This window comes from Biomphalaria glabrata, chromosome 8 (assembly GCF_947242115.1).
Source record: "Biomphalaria glabrata chromosome 8, xgBioGlab47.1, whole genome shotgun sequence".
Taxonomy (NCBI): domain Eukaryota; kingdom Metazoa; phylum Mollusca; class Gastropoda; family Planorbidae; genus Biomphalaria; species Biomphalaria glabrata.
Window position 1 is genome coordinate 5,813,668 of NC_074718.1, and position 25,404 is coordinate 5,839,071.

General features: G+C 40.2%; 1 protein-coding gene across 3 annotated transcripts in view; it reads left to right on the forward strand.

The window, feature by feature from the left end:
- The window catches only part of LOC106057294 (carbonic anhydrase-related protein 10-like), a 112,289-nt gene that overhangs the window by 73,313 nt on the left and 13,572 nt on the right, over positions 1 to 25,404 (forward strand). For all 3 annotated transcript variants that reach the window (XM_056038439.1, XM_056038442.1, XM_056038440.1), the window contains exons 3-5: positions 21,681 to 21,731; positions 22,377 to 22,513; positions 24,476 to 24,588. In XM_056038439.1, the coding sequence (XP_055894414.1) occupies positions 21,681 to 21,731; positions 22,377 to 22,513; positions 24,476 to 24,588 (301 nt within the window). The remainder of the gene's footprint in view (positions 1 to 21,680; positions 21,732 to 22,376; positions 22,514 to 24,475; positions 24,589 to 25,404) is intronic.

The following is a 25,404-nucleotide window of genomic DNA, read 5'->3' on the forward strand; positions in this document are numbered from 1 at the left end:
GGATATTGATATGGCCGATTTTTCTTTGTCTCGCGTCTTAGACTTAGACTTAGGTCCTCCCGCGCCGTTCGGCGCATTGGGCGGCAAGCTGTCTCCATAATGATCTTTCACTGGCAATGTCTGAAGCCTCTTCCCATCTGGTGTCCACTGTTCTGAGGTCCTCCATGAAGGTGTGTCGCCAGGTAATACGAGGACGTCCCTGTTTGCGCTTTCCTCGTTTTGGCTTCCATGTTATCGCAACTCTTGGTGTGCGTAATTCATTTTGACGTAGAACATGTCCCGCCAACCTCATGCGACGCTCAGTCACAACCTCACTAAGTGTTCGACTCCCAGTTCGGCAAAGGATTTCCTTGTTTGAGATCCGGTCTGTGTAACTGACTCCCAAAATCCGTCTCAGCCATCTCTGTTGAGCCACATTTAGTCTTTTCTCAATTTTGACAGATGACTTCCACGTCTCACATGCATATGTAGCAGTTGGAATGACGATTGTGTTGAGAAGGTGTATTTTTGTCTCGAGTCCAATGGCTTGGCTAGTCCAAATAGGCTGCAGCCTTTGGAAAATGCTCCCTGGCTTTCCTATTCGGCACGCTACATCATGGTAAGCATCTCCATTTGTTATGATGCTGCCAAGGTACGTGAACTTGTCCAGCTCTTCAAGCTTTGACTCGCCAAGTCTGACGGGGACATCCTTTGCCTTATATCCCACTCGCATAATTTTAGTCTTATCCAAGTTTATGCGGAGGCCAATTTTGTGTGCCTCTCTGTCTAGGCTCTCCGTCATTTCTTGAATGCATTTATTTGTAGCCCCGAGTAGTGCAACATCATCAGCAAAGTCCAAGTCCGTCAATCGGAGTTGTTCATGCCATGGAATACCAAAGGCAGTCTGGTTCATTGCTCTCCTCATTATGTAGTCGATGGCTAGGAGGAAAAGGAAGGGAGATAAGATGCACCCCTGTCTCACACCTGTCTCGATTGTAAAAAACTCTGTTGTTCCCTCTTCTGTTTTAATGCAGCAACTAGACTGACTGTAAAGGTGTCGTAGGATCTGGACGAATTTTTCTGGTATACCGTATTCTCTAACTATTTTCCATAGTGATTCTCGGTGGACACTATCAAACGCTTTTTTGAAGTCCACGAAACTGATCGTTAGCCGTTGTTGGTACTCAAGACTTTGTTCTATGATATTTCGTAAAACGAAAATCTGCTCTGTACATGATCTGCCTCTTCGGAAACCTGCTTGTTCTTCTCTGAGCCTTTCATCTACAGACTGTTGAAGCCGTCTCAACAAAACAGTGCTGAAAACTTTGCCTGGGACAGAGAAGAGAGTAATGCCCCTCCAGTTGTTACAGTCTGCCAAGTTGCCCTTTTTTGGAAGCTTTACAATCACTCCCTTTTGTCTCGCGTAGGATTGGCGTTTTCCATTTTGAATGACACCCCAAAACGACAATTTTGTCTACATTTCAGGAGATTTTTGGCAGTAAACTTTAACTTATTGTCTAAGACATTGCTGAGATACTAGTATCTTTGGAATGTTTTCCCCAGCGACTGAAACTTTATATAATTGACATTCTTTTCCAGGTGTTAATAATGAAAAAATATGAAAAAAAAAAATTAAAAAAAAAACGTAATTAAAAGGGGAAGAACTCCGCCCATAAAACTGTATCTTTAAAAAATGTTTAAGTTATTTTGCTTATTCGAAATCGAACAAAATAGTGAATTACCAATAATTGATTGAATAATTGGGTTTTTTAAATATTGATTCATCTTTTGTTAGTTGCAATAAATAATTGTTTAAAGCATTAACTTGAATGGAGAATGCGTGTGGAAGAAATAGCGTCATCAATAACTTCAGGGAACTAAACCCAACAAATTTAGCTATATCTGTGAATACCGAAGGATTACTTTCCCTTGTTGGTATCAAACAAAAAAAAATACCTGTAATTAACTGACTAATTAGTTACTTTTTAGCGGCCCCCGAAAGGGGAAAAGACGCTATTAGTTTTGTGTGGAATGTCTGTCCGTCCGTCCGTCCTGTTTAGATCTCGTAAACTAGAAAAAATAGTGAAATCCGACATCATTATACTTTAGAACATTCAAAGTTCCGATGCAACGACTACCTTTTTCTTTTCTGAAAGCGAAAAATCTAATTTATGCAAGCAGTTTTTTCATTAAAATACACCACTATTCAGTATTAATAGTAACAAACACGGGAGGCAATTTAATATGGGAAATAGCCATTTACCATATTTTTAACACATTTATGCATACGATTATGTATTTTTTGTCAAAAAATATCTATTTTGTGTACATATAAGTTTGACATAATTTAAAACAAAAATTAATAAGTAGTTTTTAAATTATTACGTGAACTGCAGTGCTGCAATACACAAAACAATTAAATCAATCAGATATTCATTATAAGACATCAGTTAGGCCAGGTTCACAACGAAGTCCCCAAACACACTCTCCGATCTTTGGTCTGCTGAACCGCTGGTGCACCACACAAGATCTGTCAACCTTCTTCCTCCATTCTTCTCTGTCATTTGTCTTTGACAGAATTTCATTCTGATGCTCTTTCTGAAAATATTGAAACATGCCTTTTTACCTGCCTGGGTGGACCACTTCGGGGGCTGATTTTGAGTTTGTGTTTCCGCACAAACTGTTTTGTAACCTTGTTTTTAGTGATTCATGTCTTGATCCGAGAATGAGTATGGGATAAATAACGTGTACACACTTTTTACCAGACAGACAGACAGACAGAGTGAGTTGATGTAAGCTTTGTAATAAAAATCAACATATTTTCTCTATATAGACCTTTCAAGATAGAAAAGCAGACCCATTGTGTTCTAAGCTTAATTTTTTTTTTGCATGGCTCTACATCAGAACAAAGAAGCTTCAATTGTGCACACCCCAATTCTTACCAACGGCAAGTTCACAGCTGCCAACATCAATATTTTACCTTACCTTTTTTTTTTACCTATCCCTTAGTCTATTGGACAGTTGGGGCACCATGCAAGACTCGTCGACCGTCTTTCTCCATTCCTCTCTGTCTTTTGCCGTTGCTAGAAACTCTTTTAATGGTTGGCCCGTCCATTTTTTTATGTTGTCCTCCCATCGCTTTCTCTGTCTGCCTCTTCTTCTTTTTCCTGGTACTGTTCCCTAAGGTAGGTCTTTATAGGGTGAATTTTTTTTTCCCGTTATTTTGTCATTCAGAGTTTCTAGTTTCAACAAAGGCTAAAGTCGCTTTGCTGTCTCTAAAGAAAAACTTCCTTAAATATTCGACAGTGTTTGTTCTGAAAGAGCGAATGTCAATATTAGTTAGATTTTATTTGTCTCTACACTATGTCAGTAGGTATAGAAAGTGAGTTGGCTGAGTGGTTATTTTTTTTTTTTGGTTCCTAAATTAAAAACCGTTGCTGTCATGTGACTTAACAAAAAGGTCATGGAAGGTCATTCAGTTCTGCTTCCGAAATTAAATCTGATGTATCTCTCTTATGTTTGAGGTTGATGTCATCCAGACCCCCAAGCATTGTGTCACATTGTGATTGTGTGTGTGCTTAGGTCGACTGAACCTGACCGGTCTACTTAGGACTTATGTGAATCTCACATTGATAGCGTGGCAGTAAATCAGAGGTCTTTAGGAGAAGATTGATGAGCTACTGTGAGACATTTATTACACCTGACACTACTAAGATATATAATGTATAATAGACACATTTGGGATTTGGGACCGACAGCACGCAACCCCAGACACCTATCCTCACAATAGCAGGGACGACAGTTCAAATCAATTAACTTTACAGATACCTAATATACCCACTCACAATCAACTCATGTTACCCTAAATCAGGGGTTCTCAACCTGTGGGTCGCGATCCCCTTAGGGGTCGATTGACACTTGGCCAGGGGTCGCCTAAGACCATCGAAAATATGGATTGTTTTTGTCTATTCTTCTATTGCTGTGTGGATGGGCTCGCCGCAGAGTGGGGATTGTAAAAAGGGGGTAGCCGAGCTTAAAAGATTGAGAACCCTGCCCTAAATGTATCAAATCTGTCAAAGTTCTAAAAAATTCTGATGGCTTGTAGTGCTACATCATAAGTACAAATCCTTGACAAGCTGCTCTAGGAAAAAGAGAAATGTCGCTTCTAAAGTGACATGGACGCATGGTGGTGTGGTATGCGCTCCATACTGTTGTCTCGATGGCTTTGGGGTCAAACCCTGCTCGCCCTAGCAATCGTTGGTCCTGCAAAATGTTTTAGAATGTAATTATCATTTCAGAATTGGCATCGGAAACATACAGGGCTATAATAATTTTTTTAAAAAAAGGCTCTTATCTAAGGGAAAGAATCGAAAAAAATTCTGGTATTTTTCTCAATACTGCTTTTTATTTTAAAAAAGAAAGTTAATTTATTACCAATTATTAATTAATTTTTTTTATGTTTGATGCCAGAGACGCCGATTAAAACTTAGTTCAAGGCCAAAGCAGAGGAATATAATTTACATAGGTTAAATTAAACAACAACAGGGTATTGAGATGTCATGTTTCATTATTCTAAGGAAAGATATACAAGGAGTATTAGTAGCTATGGACAGGATTTACCACTCACGAGTTAGACTTCCAAGTGGCTAGTTTTAAAGTAAATAGCTACTTATTTTTTAAATCATTATTACTGTATCCTGTATCTGCTTTATCTATCTAATGTACATACATTTATTGCTTCAAGTTTGAATTTAAAAGAATTAAACTCTATAAAAACATATCAGCACATTGCTGCTTCATTGTCTATTCAAGTGTTTGAACTATAATTAAGGCACCTCCGAACTCACATATGTCACAGGTTTATATCATCAACATCATCGAATCAAATAGACATTACTAAACACGGGACACAGTATATCATCAAAATTCTGTTTCCTACATAGATCACGCTCAAAAGCAATAGCAAGTATTGCCAAATTGTTCAATCTATCTTCGTGAATTGTTGACCTCAAGTAATTGAATGACACCCCAATATGACAATTTTGCCTATTTTTTTAATGAGATTTCCATGAGCCGTGGAAAATCAGGACGCCGCGGGAAACCTGTAATATAAATTATAATGGTTTAATCTAATAATATACACCTAGACTTAGCGCGAAGGCCTATGAAAGTGCGGGGCCCACTGCGGCCGCATAGGTTGCAGTGGCCTAAGACCGGCCCTGTTTGAGGGGATAACCTCCTAGTCCTAGAATGGTATACGCGAAGTAGATAGGTATACGCCTGATAGATTGGTATAAGCGCAGTAGATAGGTATACGCCTGATATATTTGTATACGCGCAGTAGATAGGTATACGCCTGATAGAATGCTATACGCGCAGTAGATAGGTATACGCCTGATAGAATGCTATACGCGCAGTAGATAGGTATACGCCTGATAGAATTGTATACGCGCAGTAGATAGGTATACGCCTGATAGAATGCTATACGCGCAGTAGATAGGTATACGCCTGATAGAATGCTATACGCCTGATAGAATGGTATACGCCTGATAGAATGGTTGGTATATGCCTGATAGATTGGTATACTCTTGGTCGAGTGGTATACGTTACAGACTGTCGTCATAATGGTCCTGTGTTCAAATCCTACCTGCTTTCGTCATCCTCTGTGATCCACTATGAGGTTCTGGCAAGGATGTAACGATCTTCATTTCTAAAGAAACGTCTGAAATCATGAATTTAAATTAGAAAGAAACCTTTATTGGGCCTCACATCCTCTATCCCAAACAGGGCCCCAACTGAACACTATATGAGACCCTCTGATATTAACAAGTGATGGACCTCACACAAATGTCACGGGTCAGTAAACAAAAAGACAACGGCGATGAATTGATGAATGTGCTTACGAGCGAGTCAAAGGTCAGACGATAAATATCACGTGACAAGCGCACCTTGTACTATTTGTTTCATTGATCGCCCCTGACAAATTGTGAGGGTTTCCCCATTCAGTGTCGGCGCTGATCTGACGTTTAGCTGTGACATTTCATGGCATGCTATCTAACCGCATTTAGCGCTTTTTTGTTCTTTTGTCTGCAATATGTTTTTTTTTTAAATCACCCGGCCCAGCCCAGTATTACGAAGCTGAGTGGTCACTAAATTAATGATTTAACAAGCAAAATTTAAATAATTCTTCAAAAAAAAAAATAATGCTTATCTAACGGAAATAACTCAACATTTACAGCCAAGTATCTCAATTCTGTAACATTTATTTCCTTTTTTTCAATACCAAACACAAAAATTAATACTGATTAATTATCTAATTGATTGATGTTTTGATTGAGTCATGATTTCTTAGGAACAGTAAATAATTTTACGAAGTCTCAGCTTGATCCGAGAATGGGAAGTGGGAGAAATAAAGTGCTTAAAATTTGTACCAGACAGACAGACATACAGACAGACATAGTGGGTTGGTATAAATTTTGTAAATACAACAATGTTGAAATAAATAGTTATCTAAGAGTACATGAAATAAGAAACAAGGGTGGCTATTTATAAACATCCACCATTGAAATTTTACAACTGTAAAAATGATCTCTTCAACCAACGGGAAGCATCCATGGCTCACGAGGATCCAATGAACCCTTGCCCACAGCCTGAGGCGTACCAACCATGGCGCAAATGGGTTCATTGAGCATGGGCCCATTATTCGTGTCCACTTTGGGCCCACATGAGCCGTTGGAAAATATTAACTGCTTGTTTGTAAAAGCTGATTTAAACAATACAATCTTAAAAGGTACAATATTTGCATTAACATTCTTTTGATAAATGTACCGATACCTGACCTGTATATATCGGCATGTCTCAATTTTGTTTTACTGTCGCACACTAAGTTTGTCTTATTGGGGAAGGGGGCCCACCAAGATATTCTTGAACCCGGGCCCACGAGTACCTTGCTAGGCCACTGTCTTCAACCATTAATCAATAAACTATACCGTGAGAACTAGAATAAAGTTTGAGAACCACTGATGTAATAAGCTTGCGATGTAGGTTCTATAAAACAAATCATGGAAGGGCGTGTAGTCTTTAGGTACGTAAATTAAGCATGACATTGAAGCGTCTTATTTAATTAATTTGAGATGCAACACCTTGTAGGCCAAACAGTAGTTGGCATGTGGCAGCCAAATTATCCGTTTCTGGGTGAAATGCCAACACTGCTAAACTGCTGACATACCGCCTAATGGTTTAATAGCACTGGCGCGTGCTGGCACGAGAGACCATACAACAAATAACATCATCACACACACACAAATGTGCACGTTAGATCTCGATGCCCCAACGTTTGGGAAGGCATTGAAGTTAAAAGGTTTTTCATATTTGTTTTGTTCGCAAATAGGAATTACACTATTGAAGTTCGTGACAAACAGAGAAACTGTTCAGTTTGTTCATTGGTGTCAGAAGTGGGACAGTTTGAAAAAACATCATATCTAAAACGGAGTGATTCGGGACAAGTTTAGAATAACATGAGATATTAACTCCAAGTGATTCAAAGCGAGTTTGAACGAAGGCAGAAATTGTTCGCCCCAGTGGAAGTTTTATTGAATGTGTAATTAATACAGAAATTAAGTTGGATTTGTTTGCTATGTAAACATCACATGGTTGGATTGCAAAACAGCTAAATGGTCGTGTGGTCTGAGCTACACATTTCCTACTAGGTGGTGCAAAGTGCAGATTCGATTCGTCGTCATTTCCTGCCAACAAACAGCACGAAAAGGTCGTCAGACGTAGAACTCTTCTCTTTTGAAGTAACGTCTGTAATCTGTAAGACAGGAAGATCGAATTGTTGGTAACAAACAAAATAATTAATTGACTATTTGGTTCCCTTTTTTATATTGATTTATATCTTGTCTATGCCAATGAATAATTGTGCGAAGTTTCAACTTGATCCGAGAATGGGTGTGGGAGAAATAATGTATTCACACTTTTTACCAGACAGATTGAGTTGATATAAGCTTTGTAAAATATGTAACGGTGCGAATTGAATCTTTTAATGGGCCCAAAATCTGGGCCATCACTGAGTTGTTGTTTTTGTTGTTGTTGTTGTTGTTTTTTTGTTATTTGTTTTTTGTAGCAATTCCTTACATAGAACTGTTAGTAAAATTTGAAGTTGTTTTAATGTCATCAAGGTGTAGCTTTGAATCTGAACATCCCATACATTAGATTTTCCTATTTTGAACGTAAACAAACACGCTGGGGCGTTTGGTAATGTAACCGAGAAAATTGAGCTCAAGTCCCCATGGAGACTATGGATTTCTGCCGGAGATTTGACTCGAGTTTGATAAACAACTAATTGAAGCGTAGACACCTTCTATCAGATACCTCTCGCGTCATATGTAGTCACAAATTGGACCAGATAACACTGGGTAATTAGTAGGGTTACTTAATAGTGGCATTGTGACGAGAGACAGAGAGACAGTGTGAGAGAGAGTGTGAGAGAGAGAGAGATAGAGATAGAGAGACAGACAGAGAGAGTGAGAGAGAGACAGAGAGAGAGACAGACAGAGAGAGAGACAATGAGAGAGACAGACAGGCAGACAGAGATAGAGAGAGACAGACAGACAGAGACAGACAAAGAGAGAGAGACAGAGAGAGAGAGACAAACATAAAGAGAGAAACATAGAAAGTGACAAACAGACAGAGAGAGAGATAGAGAGCGATAGAGATAAAGACAGAAAGAGAGAGAGACAGACAGACAGGCAGACAGAGATAGAGACAGGCGGACAAAGCGATAGAGAGAGACAGACAGACAGAGAGGCAGGCAGAGAGAGAGAGAGAGAGTATAAAGAGTGTAAATGTATTTTGTATTAATTTGTTCTCGTTATTTTGTATCTATTTTTGTATATTTCTATCTCGACACTGTTGCTTGAGTTGTGTCCCTTTTGTTAGTGTGATGTTGCTAGCTGTGTACATGTCATTGTTGCCCTGTTGTTATCTTGTTCCTATAATGAACGTCTGCTTGATTGATAGGCACCTCCCCCACGTGACCATCCTGCGAAAGCCGGGTAAATAATCTAGTACAACCCGCATGCAAATACATTATTTCCTTCACATCAGGGAAACCTCAACCAGAGAATCCACTTAGGGATGCTGGGGCTTGGAGCAAATAGACAAACATGGCGTGGCGTGGCGTGATGGGGGTGACGTGGGCGGGGGAGGGGGGCAGATGACAACTTTTACCTCCCGGCAAATTGATTAAGTGACGCTGTTAGTGAGTAATGAACTCTATGTCCTGGAGAGTGACTTCCCCCCCCCTTTTTCTTTTCTAAACTGTCTTCTGTTTTGATCTTTCTGCGGAAACTGGCGTTAAGATAGTCACGTGACTTTCCCCCCCCCCCACTCACACACATCTCTTCCGGAAGTGAGTAGTTCCACAACCGCAACACATCTCCGGAGAACACTGTGTAGGGCGGCTCTCTGTAGCAAGTGCAGCGTAATCTCTACAACCTGCGTCTCCTTGTGCAGCTCTCTCTAGCAAGTGTGGCGTAATCTCTACAACCTGCGTCTCACTGTGCGGGCGTGGGTGCTGAGCGGTAAAGCGCTTTGCTTCCGAACCGAGAGGTTCCCGGTTCGAATCCAAGTGATGACTGGGCTTTTTGAGCTTCGTACGGCACCAAACTTTAATGAGAACCTTGCATACATGACACCCTCATTAACCGTCGGCTATGGAAACATAGGTAGATAGATAGATAGATAGATAGATAGATAGATAGATAGATATAGATAGATAGATAGATAGATAGATAGATAGATAGATAAATAGATAGATAGATAGATAGATATCTTATAAACCTGTTGTCCCTTTTAAATTGCCTGCGCCTCGTCTCTCTCTCTCTCTCACTCTCTCTCTCTCTCTCTCTCACTCTCTCTCTTTCTCTCTCTCTCTCACTCTCTCTGTTACTCTCTCTCTCTCTCTCTCTCTCTCACTCACTCACTCTCTCTCACTCTCTCTCTCTCTCACTCTCTCTCTCTCTCACTTGGCATGTGTTCTTTAATTAACATAGTTACAGCGATCTCCCAATGGGCATTATTTCATCCAGGGGCGTCGATTGGCGAGCCACTAACCTAATTTTGTTCAAACCATTGTTATGGGGGTTGAATGGATTGGAATGAAGGATTTCTGGCGTCCTCGTCTAGTGAGAGGCGGGAGCAGCATGGCATCCTGGGATATGTTGACCAAACGTGAGCGCGCACATCAAAGCGATGGGAAGGGGTAGATCGCTCTGACCAGACAATGACCTCTCCATGTCCCCGATTAGCATCGCTGGACACTTTTCTCTCATTCTGGCTAATTACTCGTGAAATCTACGGTGTTTTTTTGGCCAGTTCTTCATCGCGATAATGTCTGCTGTCTGTGCCTGCTGTCTGTGCTCAGTGTCTGTTTTTAAGCACACAAACGCAGTCAGATTAGTGCGCCCACATGTGGTCTCGTAGCTCTATGTCCACAAATGACCATGCAAGAGTTTCCACCTTATCGTTTCCAAGAGCCTCACAAAGCCTCGCTGAGCCGGCCCTAAGTTTTGACTAATGTGATGAACTAGCAGTAGCAATCTATTAGTCACTTTTACAAGCTGTGTGTTTCTGGGTTTATTTTAGTTACAGAAGGCGATGTAGCCTAAGCCTTGACGTTTAGCTTTGCTAGTACAAAATTAGCAGCCACAAATTTTTTTTTTCCCAGACCAATATAAGCAAACGTCCGAGTTTCGAATATTAACGAGACTAAGAATCGTGCATCTCGCGCATGCGCACAAGATATAACTTAGGCTTGTATCGGCTGCTGGACGACAAAAGCACTTAGATGTCGAGCATGCTCATTGACTTATAATTCTTGCAAAGTTCACTTTCACGTCTGCAGTTCTTGGGAGATCAACCATGCAGGGGTGCTGAACAGCTACAACGTCATAATCACTACTACAAATCACCCCATCCACACCGCGCCACATCACCACATCTGTAAATCACCACATCCACGCCTCGCTAAATCGCCACATTTTCAAATCACCACATCAACACCTCGATAATCGACACATCTTCAAATCACCACATCCATGCCTCGCTAAATTGCCACATCTTCAAATCACCACATCCATGCCTCGCTAAATTGCCACATCTTCAAATCACCACATCCATGCCTCGCTAAATTGCCACATCTTCAAATCACCACATCCATGCCTCGCTAAATTGCCACATCTTCAAATCACCACATCCACACCTTGCTAAATTGCCACATCTTCAAATCACCACATCCACACCTCGCTAAATTGCCACATCTTCAAATCACCACATCCACGCCTCGCTAAATTGCCACATCTTCAAATCACCACATCCACACCTCGCTAAATTGCCACATCTTCAAATCACCACATCCACACCTCGCTAAATCGCCACATCTTCAAATCACCACATCCACGCCTCGCTAAATTGCCACATCTTCAAATCCCCACATCCACAGGGCAATCTGACACAGGGCAATCTAACACAGGGCAATCGTACGCTATTTAACCTTTTCCTGCCCATTAGTGTGCTGGAATTTTTGAACAAAAATGTCTAAGAAAAATCGGACAAATCTTGGAAGACGACGGCCACCCGCTCCATCCGAACTAAGTCAGGTCGTCGCGAAGCGCTGTCAATCAAGACAAGAACAGAGCGGTACAAAAACTCGTTCGTACCTCACTCGGTCAGACTATATCAACGCGACTCGCTGATCAGGATACATGAAAAGGATCAAGATGCCTGTGTGAAGTCACTGAATGAACTCTTTATGTTGTGTCTGTTCTATTTATGTGTATGTTTCTGTTGTGTTGTCTTTATATGAGAAAAGAGTTCTTGTAATCACAACACATTTCCATAAGGATCAATAAAGCAGTCTTAGTCTTAGTCAGAAAACAAATTATCGCAACTCAGGAACATTTTCTTGCTATTATTTACATTTGACTTCGCTACTGTTTTGAGGTCAAAGTATAGAGTAAAGTTCCCCTTTCAGACCTTGTGATCTATTCTAAAGGGCAGATAATGTAAAGCTCATCTGTTTCTTTGGTTGGCTGTTAACGAGAGTGTCAGTCTGTCAAGGGGCGAGCACAACAACCAGTCGCCTTTACTTTCCCCAACTAATGTCAGGTACCCATGGAGAATCAATGGACTCCGGGGCGCCCTGAAAATCCCGAAATTGAAAATCCCAGTCTTCACCCGGATTTGAACGTCCCCTCGGGTAGGACACCAAACGGGTAGGAAGCCAAACGGGTAGGAAACCAAACAGGTAGGAAACCAAACGGTTAGGAAACCAAACGGGTCCTACCAAACGGGTAGGAAACCAAACGGATAGGAAACCAAACGGGTCCTACCAAACGGGTAGGAAACCAAACGGGTAGGAAACCAAACGGGTCCTACCAAACGGGTAGGAAACCAAACGGGTAGGAAACCAAACGGGTCCTACCAAACGGGTAGGAAACCAAACGGGTAGGAAACCAAACGGGTAGGAAACCAAACGGGTAGGAAACCAAACGGGTCCTACCAAACGGGTAGGAAACCAAACGGGTAGGAAACCAAACGGGTCCTACCAAACGGGTAGGAAACCAAACGGGTAGGAAACCAAACGGGTCCTACCAAACGGGTAGGAAACCAAACGGGTAGGAAACCAAACGGGTAGAAAATCAAACGGGTAGGAAACCAAACGGGTAGGAAACCAAACGGGTCCTACCAAACGGGTAGGAAACCAAACGGGTAGGAAACCAAACGGGTAGGAAACCAAACGGGTCCTACCAAACGGGTAGGAAACCAAACGGGTAGGAAGCCAAACGGGTAGGAAACCAAACGGGTCCTACCAAACGGGTAGGAAACCAAACGGGTAGAAAAACAAAAGCGTCCTACCAAACGGGTAGGAAACCAAACGGGTCCTACCAAACGGGTAGGAAACCAAACGGGTAGGAAACCAAACGGGTCCTACCAAACGGGTAGGAAACCAAACGGATAGGAAGCCAAACGGGTAGGAAACCAAACGGGTCCTACCAAACGGGTAGGAAACCAAACGGGTAGGAAACCAAACGGGTCCTACCAAACGGGTAGGAAACCAAACTGGTAGGAAACCAAACGGGTCCTACCAAACGGGTAGGAAACCAAATGGGTAGGAAACCAAACGGGTAGGAAACCAAACGGGTAGGAAACCAAACGGGTAGGAAACCAAACGGGTCCTACCAAACGGGTAGGAAGCCAAACGGGTAGGAAGCCAAACGGGTAGGAAACCAAACGGGTCCTACCAAACGGGTAGGAAACCAAACGGGTAGAAAAACAAAAGGGTCCTACCAAACGGGTAGGAAACCAAACGGGTAGGAAACCAAATGGGTCCTACCAAACGGGTAGGAAACCAAACGGATAGGAAGCCAAACGGGTAGGAAACCAAACGGGTCCTACCAAACGGGTAGGAAACCAAACGGGTAGGAAAACAAAAGGGTTCTACCAAACGGGTAGGAAACCAAACGAGTCCTACCAAACGGGTAGGAAACCAAACGGGTAGGAAACCAAACGGGTCCTACCAAACGGGTAGGAAACCAAACTGGTAGGAAACCAAACGGGTCCTACCAAACGGGTAGGAAACCAAATGGGTAGGAAACCAAACGGGTAGGAAACCAAACGGGTCCTACCAAACGGGTAGGAAACCAAATGGGTAGGAAACCAAACGGGTCCTACCAAATGGGTAGGAAACCAAACGGGTAGGAAACCAAACGGGTAGGAAACCAAACGAGTAGGAAACCAAACTGGTAGGAAACCAAACTGGTAGGAAACCAAACGGGTAGGAAACCAAACTGGTAGGAAACCAAACGGGTAGGAAACCAAACGGGTAGGAAACCAAACGAGTAGGAAACCAAAAGGGTAGGAAACCAAACGGGTAGAAAACCAAACGGGTAGGAAACCAAACGGGTAGGAAACCAAACGGGTAGGAAACCAAACGGGTAGGAAACCAAACGGGTAGGAAACCAAACGAGTAGGAAACCAAACGGGTCCTACCAAACGGGTCCTACCAAACGGGTAGGAAACCAAACTGGTAGGAAACCAAACGGGTAGGAAACCAAACGGGTCCTACCAAACGGGTAGGAAACCAAATGGGTAGGAAACCAAACGGGTAGGAAACCAAACGGGTCCTACCAAACGGGTAGGAAACCAAATGGGTAGGAAACCAAACGGGTCCTACCAAATGGGTAGGAAACCAAACGGGTAGGAAACCAAACGGGTAGGAAACCAAACGAGTAGGAAACCAAACTGGTAGGAAACCAAACTGGTAGGAAACCAAACGGGTAGGAAACCAAACGGGTAGGAAACCAAACGGGTAGGAAACCAAACTGGTAGGAAACCAAACGGGTAGGAAACCAAACGAGTAGGAAACCAAACGGGTCCTACCAAACGGGTAGGAAACCAAACTGGTAGGAAACCAAACGGGTAGGAAACCAAACGGGTAGGAAACCAAACTGGTAGGAAACCAAACTGGTAGGAAACCAAACTGGTAGAAACCAAACTGGTAGGAAACCAAACGGGTAGGAAACCAAACGGGTAGGAAACCAAACGGGTCCTACCAAACGGGTAGGAAACCAAACGGGTAGGAAACCAAACTGGTAGGAAACCAAACGGGTAGGAAACCAAACGCTTTTCCACTCAACCCACTACGCGCACTGTTTTGTGTAGAAAGACAAAAAAATGTTTCTTAAATTCCAGATTCAAAGATTTGTTTTCATTTACAACGTACTTCACTAATTAAATACACTAAAATGTGTAGGCTCTATGTAGATAATGCTCGGGTCCAGCCAGTGCCTCCATCCTGTTTAATTATTGTATATTTCCGACAACCCTACCAACTGTCTACAACTTTTATATGGAACCATAGTCTTGAACGCATGGTATACTAATTACTCTTGTCTGACCTGTGCTGAGTGGGCTGCATACAAACTACTTTATCCAAGCTAGTGGATCTAATGGTCATCGATCTGATTGTTAGGATATTGTTTTTTTTTTTAAATCTCTGATGTGTGTGTGTGTGTGTGTGAACTTAATAAAGCAAATGTAAACAAAATGTGTAGATTTATCTTTCAACTGAAGAAAACGGGAAAATAGTATTTTCTTATTTCAAATTTGGGTTTGATTGATGGACATAATGCACAGCATTTATAAATGTTGATATTTTTGTTGTTGTTTTGTTACTAGTAACATTGTTAAAGTGATCAACACCTACTGTATAGAATGAGAGAGTGTATAAAGAGAGAGAAAGTGAAAGAGAGAGAGAGAGAGAGAAAGAGAAAAAGTGTATGGAAGAGAGAGAGATTGTATAAGAGAGAGAGAGAGAGAGAGAGGGGGGGGGGAAGTGTATAAGAGAGCGAGAAAGTGTATAAGAGAGCGAGAAAGTGTATTAGAGAGCGAGAAAGTGTATAAGAGAGAGAGAGAGAGAGTGTATGAGAGAGAGAGATAGAGAGATAGAAAGTGTATGAGAAAGAGAAAGTGTATAAGAGAGCGAGAAAGTGTATAAGAGAGCGAGAAAGTGTATAAGAGAGAGAGAAAGTGTATAAGAGAGAGAGAGAGAGAGAGAAAGTGTATGAGAAAGAGAAAGTGTAAAAGAGAGAGAAGATTATAAGAAAGAGAGGAAGTGTACGAGAAAGGAAAGGTGTATGAGAATTTTTATGAGAGAAAGAGAGAAGGTGTAAGATAGAGAATGTGTATTGTAGTGACCTAGTTTAGTTTAGAGATTATGTTAATTGTGTCACTAAATATACTGTGCATTGTTTTGTTAGCGACGGTAAAAGTAGTGACGTAGTCAGACAGACGAGTGACGTAGCAAAAAGGCGGATAGGGAGACAAGACGAGCATCCCATTTGTAAAGAAATACATCAGTGGGAGTCTTCAGAAGTCTTGATCACGTATGTACGAGAACGGGAAAGTATATATATGAGAGAGAGAGAGAGAGAAGCATGTGAAAAAAAAGAGAAAAGGAAAGAGTGGATAAAATGTAGAAGGAGAGTGGAATTATATGAGAGAAAGTGTATGAGGGAGAAAAAACCCATGAGAGAGAGAGAGAGAGAGAGAGAAGTTGCTTGATAAAGAAAGTGTATAAACGATAGAAAGTGTATCAGATAGAAAGTGTATCAGAGAGAAAGTGTATCAGATAGAAAGTGTATCAGAGAGAAAGTGTATCAGAGAGAAAGTGTATCAGAGAGAAAGTGTATCAGAGAGAAAGTCTATCAGAGAGAATGTGTATCAGAGAGAATGTGTATCAGAGAGAAAGTGTATCAGAGAGAAAGTGTATCAGATAGAAAGTGTATGCAAGTTGTGAGACAAAGTGTATGAGAAAGAGACAGAGAGAGAAATGTATAAAAGAGAAATTGTATGAGTATCTTGAAATAGAAAGTGTAATGAGAGATAAAATGAGATAAAGTGTATCAGAGGTAAAGTGTATGAAAGTTATGTTTTTTCAACCCATCTGTTATGTTTTTGTTACATTTCCACCCAACTGTTATGTTTCTGTTAGATTTTAACCAATCTAGTTAAGTTTTCGATGATAAAATTGTACAGATTATCAGTTTAGTCAGTACGTGTTCTAGGTCCACTGCCCGAAGCAAACGTTTCTGTTTGGTTTTGTGCTCAATGCCGTATCTCAAAGCTAGAATCTTGGTTTAAAAACTCAGCACAATCGTATGAATGGATGCGACATCAAGTCCCACGACTCTGTGTAGATAACATATTAATGTGGGCTTTGAGAGTAAACAGCGGGAGACCAGGAAACATTACAATGAATGAACTGATGACGTCATGGGTCACGTGATGAGAGGGGAGGTAAATAACGGGCTAAGGATAGAATTTTTTTTTTAAACTTAAGAAAATGACATTCAACAAACGACTACTCTCATGATCGTCTGCTAAAAATGCCAAGAAAGAGTTATCGGAACAACAAGATGGACATACAATATTAACATAACCAGACATAGAATAACAATATGACAAATTTGGCATACAAAATAAGCATAGCTAGATCTAGAATAAGAATAGCTTACAATAGAATTGGACGAAGTCTTGTCTCATTTATATGTCGGAGGGTTGAAACAAGTAGTCCCTTATATCTGAGATAAACTGCGCAGTGATTTCCAGATCTGGCATCTCTCCATATAGTTTTTGTTCAACAGGAGGGTTTTGGGGCAAGCTTCTTGATCGGGCCTCTCGATAGAGTATGCAGCTTTGAAGCATATGGTCGACATTCTCTACTGAGGCTCAACAAGGGCAAATCTCACTAATCCTTCTCTATGTTTAGCTCCCTGCACATATGTTGTCTCATTCTGTTGTGTCCGGTTCTGAAACGAAATAGTACATATATTGGTCATGTCGAGACAGCTTGTAATTCTCATCGTTTTTCTCTTGCACTTTGTGGGAGAGCTGGTTCATTTCTCTTATATTATTTATTTTTAATAATTTTTATATAAAATAAAAGCTAACAAGATCCTCGAAATAAAGAATCACCCTTTGTGTCAGGATTTTGTGATTTTACCATCACAAAAGAGATACAAGACACCGATAGCAAAGACAAACAAACACAAACACTCTTTTGTTCCCCTGGCAATCAAATCATTAAATAAGAACAATCTGGTATAAACTTTGTCACATGTAAATTATGAGTGAGTCTGGTGTGAATGTACACTTTGGTTTCTTATAGTTATAATGTTTTTTGTTTGGTGTAATGCACAAATTGTAAGACAAATTTCCTTACGGACAATAAAGATTATTATTATTATTATTATTATTATTATACTCTCTATTTTTATTTCTATTTCTTCACAGTGGGGTCACAGTGGGCCCCGCTCTAATTCTAGGTGTAACTTATTAAATTAAAACATTATAACATATATAATAGCAAAAATACAGGTTTTTCGCGGCGTCCTGATTTTCCAGGTGCACCTGGAAATCTCCTGTAATTGCAAAATAGACCAAAACGTTCTGGGAATCTCTTAAAATTAAAAATCAAACTCATAAAAATCTCCTGAAAAATAGACAATAGTGTCATTTTAATTTGCCAATTTTACGTGCTATAAAAAAAAACATTGACAGCTTTCATTTAATAAAAATTTATTGTTAAGACGAATGTATTTTTTAATACAAAATCTTAATTTTGACATTATGCTTATCCCTACCCAGACTGGGCACCGCGCAACCCGTTTCGCATAGGGCCCCGCAATCGCTAGGAACGGCCCTGACCTGGGAGTACTCAACATAACGGAACATAGGCTACCGATACAATCAGACGGAACCATAACCAGACAGACAATACCAGCTTAACTATATTCAAAACTTGAATTTTAATATTCGTAACCAGCTCTGAAACCCAAGAAATATTAATTAAAACTAACAAGCCCACCAGCTATTCTCTGATTCGATTTTTTCCCCCCTTATTTCACCTTTTATTTTAAAAAGCTTTCGCCTCAACCAATTTCTAGGTTATTTAAAACTCAGGAATAAAATAACAAGCTGAGAAAAGGTGATAATGTCAGACGGACTAACTAGGGGAGAGAACTCTTCAAAAGACGACGGCACGATCAAGCAGATCAATAACACACTTTTTTTTTCTTCTCCGAGGGATGACAAGGGCGTTAACCTGATTCCCTATCCAAGACAAGTCTAAGTTAGATTATCGTTCCTGTCAGACGTGAAACCACAATTAATAAAGGACTATTTTATTATGGTGTTTAAATCTCTATGAGACGCGCGATCAATTGTTTTTATTTCCTCTTCGTATGTCAGGTTGGGGTGTTGGGTGGTCTCAGGGGCGCCCTTAAAATTGCGAAATCCAAAATCCAAGTCTTCACCGGGACTCGATATCAAGACCTCTCGGTTCGTAGGCCAATCGCCTTACCACTCAGCCATGGGTTAGGCACAGGGAAGGATTTAATGATGTGACTTACTGACTTAATCCTGTGCACTCCCAGTGGAGCATAGGGCCGCAACCACACCTCTCTACCGAACTCGGGTCTGAGCAGCTTTCTTCATCTGCTCCCATGTCATTCCAGTACCCTCAGCTTCACTGATGACTGACCTCTTCCAGGTTTGCTTGGGTCTGCCCACTTTCATCTTTCCTTGTGGGTTCCAGTCAAGTGCCTGCCTTGCAATATTGGTAGCTTGTTTTTGCAGGGTGTGTCCTATCCAGCTCCATTTTCGTTTTGTGATGTCTTGGGCTATGGGCTTTTCTCTAGTTCTCACCCATAAATCGATAGTAGTTATCTTTTCTGGCCACCTAATTCCTAATATCCGGCGTAGGCATCTGTTAACAAAGGTCTGGAGCTTTTCCATATTTGTTTTAGTTTTAATGATGTAGATGCTGTAAATGTAAAATGTTTAACATGTTTCGGATGTCCCTTCAAAGTTGAAGATAATCTACTTCCTAGTCCAAATCTCCTTTAACTCAAATGTTAACGCCGTTTTGCCTTATGGAGCCGAGACCTGGAAAAAACAACCAAAATGTCATTAGGAAAGTGCAAACTTTCATTAGCAGTTACCTACGAAGAATCATTCACACCTATCAGCCAGACACAATCAGCAACAATGACCTATTGCAAAGAATCAACCAAACTTCTGTACAAGAAGAAATCAGAAAGAGACGATGGGGCTGGATAGGGCACACTTTGCGCAAATATGATTGGCATTGAAGTGGCAAGGCAAGAGAACGAGAGGGCTTCCTAGAAGCACCCGGCGACGCGAACTAGAGGCAAACATTGAAGTGGCAAGGCAAGAGAACGAGAGGGCTTCCTAGAAGCATCCGCCGACGCCAACTAGAGGCAGACATTGAAGTGGACCCACAAGGCAAGAGAACGAGAGAGCTTCCTAGAAGCATCCGGCGACGCGAACTAGAGGCAGACATTGAAGTGGACCCACAAGACAAGAGAACGAGAGAGCTTCCTAGAAGCATCCGGCGACGCGAACTAGAGGCAGACATTGAAGTGGACCCACAAGACAAGAGAACGAGAGAGCTTCCTAGAAGCACCCGACGACGCGAACTAGAGGCAGACATATGAAAATTTGGTTACACCTGGCACAAGATGGAAAGGATGGCCCAGGGGACTATGGAGATCTATTGTTAGCGGCCCATACTCCAATAGGGGAGATGGGCTGTAAGTTCAAACCTCCCGCAGGATGACAAAGGATAACCCTGGACTATCGAAACAACCTTAAAGAAACAAATGCTAACACGCCAAGTATCATTGCTGTCAATGAAACGTAGTTAAGAATCAAAATATCAACACTTTTCATTTTGTCAATATGAATCTCTACTACAACATTAGACATTTTTTTACAAATCTTTTATCAACTCTGTCTGTCTGTCTGTCTATTTGGGTGGAATCTTGCGCACGTTATTTCTCCCACGTCCCCTTCTTGGATCAAGTTGAAACTTTGCACAATTATTCATTGTCGATGACAACGCATGAATGAATAAAAAAAAATTAACCAATTAGCCAAAAATTGCTAATCAATAGCTGTAATTAACTAAATTTTTTGTATAGAGACAATAGGGCCAACGCTGGAATTAGATCATACAGTTCAGGAAACGCTGCGTTGAATGATGCGGCATAAAGTGTTGCCAACTTTTACAAGTAGGAAAGGGCAACATCTAAATTGACTAATTAGAATAAAACTGACTATTTACTTGCTTAGGTAAAATACTTGCAATTAGAAAATGGGATACAAAGAAAGAGAGAGAAAAAAAATCAGAGATAGAAAGATAGAGATAAATAGAAAGATATATATATAGAGAGAGATATCGAGAGAAAGAGATATTGAGACGGAGAGATAAAGAGAGAGAGAGAGAGAATGAGAGCTAGGGGAAAAAAAGAGCTATAGAGAAAGAGGGTAGAGAGACAGAGAGGTAGAGAGAAAGAGAGATAGAAATAAAGAGAAAGAGAGATAGAAATAGAGAAAGAGAGAGAATGAGAGATAACGAGAATAAGAGATAAAGAGAAAGAGGGGTAGACAAAAAGCGATTACAATTAAATAAAAGAAAATTACCTTAAAGGCACGGGAGGTCTAAAAGGTTTCCATTCTAATATTAATTAATATTTGTCTACCTAATCTTCTTGTAAAACTATACACACCAACCGGTGACGCTCCTACTTTCCAGTTACCTCCCCTTTACTGATTCCAAGTAGTAGACTTATGGGCAGTTATAGGCTACAACCTCTTGCATAAACTTACAGTTGGGCTCAGAGGTCAAAGAGTTGTATCTAATGAAATTTACTTTGTCACTAGAAAAGTGTGGGGGGTTTTTTGTGTGTGGAAAAGTCGCTTGGCGTGTTTAATAAATTAGTTATGTTATACTCTTCCAACTTCTGTCTTCCATATTTTACACTTACATCGCAAGGTCTGAGAGAGATACTATACTTTACGGATTTATTTGTGGTGCTAGCTTACATTAAACTTACATTTTATAAGCTACGAACATCCCTTTAAAGAAATATTTACCACCTACCATTATTCATGTACATGTGAATTAGAGACTGCTAATTCATTGGTTTTCCCGGCTGATTCAGGCAACCCGCCTCATGCTCTAAGGAATTAGGAAAGAAAGAGTATATTAAGAATTAGTCATGACACATTCGTAATGATCAAAATCTTAACGTCATTACGTCTCTTGTCCGCAGAGGTCGACACCAGATGGTCGCAATGGTGGACGTATGACGAAGGCATCTCAGGTTAGTGAGTGAATGAAGCCTCTTGGTGAAAGTGAGTGAATGAAGCCCCTTGGGGCAAGTGAGTGAATCGAGCCTCTTGGGGAAGTGAGTGAATGAAACCCATTGGGGCAAGGGAGTGAATCGAGCCCATTGGGGCAAGTGAGTGAATCGAGCCCCTTGGGGCAAGTGAGTGAATCGAGCCTCTTGGGGAAGTGAGTGAATGAAGCCCCTTGGGGCAAGTGAATGAATCGAGCCTCTTGGGGCAAGTGAGTGAATGAAGCCTCTTGGGGCAAGTGAGTGAATGGAGCCTCTTGGTGCAAGTGAGTGAATGAAGCGTTTTTAACACTGGAGCTAGTGATTTAACCAAGTCTCTTTAACATTATATTTAATGAGTGAATCATTTCTTTTTAACATTGGGGCTAATAAGTTAAGCAAGCCTCTTTAACATTAGGCTTCACAAGTTAATATAGTTTAATTAACATTCGGTAAGTCTGTTATTAAGTGAATCAAGACTAACTAATATTGGGGTTGATGGGCGAATTTTCTATTAGGAAGCTTTCAAGAAGAAAATCAGAATGAGAGTATTATTAAAGTTGTTATTAATTAAAAGTAAATAATAATAACGGAATACAAATTAATGTTTCTTTTTTTTTTAATCATCAACAGGGCCTAATTATTGGGGACTGATGAATCCTGGCTGGTCTTTATGCAACAAGGGACATAACCAAAGCCCTGTCAACATTGACCCTAAAAGCTTACTGTTTGACCCGTCATTGTCTCCCTTGGAAATCAACGGTGAAGCGGTAAGTGGTTGAAAGGGAGACCTGTTACTATAAATAAACGTCTCGGAGACATGGCTATATAGTGAACATGATGAGACTGACATGGTTAATTGTCTACTTTTCACTCATCTATAAGTACTCTCGAGGGACTCCTCATCTATACATTTTATCGCAAGCGAGTCTTCATCTATAAATTATATAATAAGCGAGTCTTCATCTATAAATTATATAGCATACAGCTCCATATCTATAAATTATATCATAAGCAAGTCTTCATCTATACATTTTATCCCAAGCAAGTTTTCATTTATAAATGTTATCACAGGCGAGTTTTTATCTATAAATTTTATCATAAGCGAGTCTTCATTTATAAATTTTATCGTAGGTAGGATTTCATGTATAAATTTTATCACAAGCGAGTCTTCATCTATAAATTTGCTCACAAGCGAGTTTTTATTTATAACTTTTATCACAGCGACTCTTCATTTATAAATTTTATCACAAGCGAGTCTTCATTTATAAATTTTATCACAAGCGAGTTTTTATCTATAACTTTTATCACAAGCGAGTCTTCATTTATACATTTTATCACAAGTGAGATTTCATCTATAAATTTTCTCACTAGCGAGTCTTCATCTATAAATTTTCTCACTAGCAAGTCTTCATCTATAAATTTTCTCACTAGCGAGTCTTCATCTATAAATTTTCTCATTAGCGAGTCTTCATCTATAAATTCTTTAAAATGTCTCTTCATCTACTACTTCATCTACTACTACTTAAAGTATGTTTCTGCTTTATCTGCGCTCCTATGTTGTGTGTGTGTTCACACAGAGTGTTCCACATTACGTAAGTGTTTAGAGTGTTCAAACTGAAACGCACGATCAAGGGTCATAGTAACGCCGTGATTTCATGTCTTTGTGTTGCCCTGAAGGGATCAGAAAGGAAGGGGGGACACTATGCTGGACAATTAGTGCGACATTTGACTGGCTGAGAGGGACGAGTTTGAACGAGACATGGTCTCTACGGAAAGGGGTGGGGTGAAAGTTGTTTATAACATTTCTATATTTAGCACTGCAGGGCAATGTGGAAGAAAAGGGAGATGATCATAGATGAAAATTGAGGAGACAGTGAAAAGGAGAGAACAGCGGAGAATATATAGGCCAACCTAGATGTAATAGAAAGACAATATATAGAGAGATATGAGAGAAGAAAGAGAGGAAGGGAGAGCATTTTGTATAAAGGAGGGTAGAAGAAAAAAAGGAGGGGTGAGAAAGAGAGAAAGAGAGAGAGAGAGAGAAAGAGAGAGAAAGAAAGAGAGAAAGAGAGAGACAGAAAAAAAGAGGGAAAAGAAAGATAGAGAGAAAAAAAAAGAGAGAGAAAGAGAGAGCGAGAGAGAGAGAAAAGAAAGAGAGAATGAAAGGAAAAAGGAGATTGAGATTTAAGTAGGAGAGAGAGAGAGAGAAATTGAGAAAGAACAAGTTTTAACAAAGAGATTGAGAAAGATTGAGTGCGCGATTGAGTACAGCGATTGGACCCCGCAATGGCCTGCTATCTATTGTAAAAACAACTAAAACTGTATGGCCATATGACAAGGTCTTCTGGGCTCGCAAAGACCTTCCACAGAACCAGGAAAAAGAAGAAGAGGTAGACAGAGAAAGCGATGGGAAGACAACATAAAAGAATGGACAGGCCTGCCATTGAAAAAGGTTCTATCCAAGGCAGAAGACAGAGAGGAAGCGAGGAAGATAAAAATAAATATTGTGTGGTGCCCCAACGGTCCATCAGACTAAAGGATAGGTGAAGACAAAGAAAATGCCAACATCTCCAATTTTGTATGGAACACATTTGTGTGTGGGTGTGTACGGGTGGAAGAAATGATCAAATATTTCAGCTTCAAAGGCTCAATTAGAGAATGCACAACTAACCCATGATCCCATTAATAATTAGTTTGATTGACTGTCTGGTCTTTGTTGACTTCTATAGGTATCAGGGGTTCTCCTTAACCTAGGTCACTTTCTGACGTTAGAGGTCGACCAAACAAACCACTGGGCCCCTGGGATAAACATAACTGGAGGACCACTTTCCTACAATTACAGGTAAAACTTTATTTTTTAGGTAAAATATCATCTTTGTGCGTTTTAAATTTACAATTTTACACTATACGATGCATTTTGCATAGTTTTTACTTTATCAAAATATATACATTTAAGGTTTGAAAACTAGGCTTCAAATTTTAAAGTTTAGAAATTGACTTATAATTCTAAAGTTGCAAGACTGGAATTACAATTTTTAAAATTTAAAAACTTAACTTACAATTTTAAAGTTGCAAGACTAGAATTACGATTTGATTAAACATATCACTTAATCATAGACAGGACCGGATTTAAATATCTTGAGGCCCTGGAGCAGAGTTTTTGTGAAAGCCCGTACACTTTTTCAATAGCTTTAATAAAAATACACTTATAAATTAAAAAGAAAGTACTTATATCTAAAATAAAAGAGTGCACTTTTAAATTTAATTGAATTTTCCATCGATATGAAAATAAAAAATTTAATATGCATATTTTAGAAACCAAAAATATACATTTTTAGGGTTTTTCGCTATATAGTATAAGCGGAATCTTTGTATCTCAACATTCGTTTAAAAGAGAAGAAAGAAAAAAAATGAATTAGATTGTTTCGAGATTATGTCATTGCAGTTGACTGTTAACAACAGAGTAAAAGTAGAACATTGTTACATTTAAGTCACATGCCTATAGGGTACGTGGACGAAAGAAATGAAAGCGTCGTCATGTTTCTCACTAGATTTGAAGATGCGGGACGCTTTTAAGGTTTGTGGGTTGGGTCATCATTGTTCAAGGAGACGCGGTGGTTGAGCGGTAAAGCGCTTGGCTTCTGAACCGGGGTTCGAA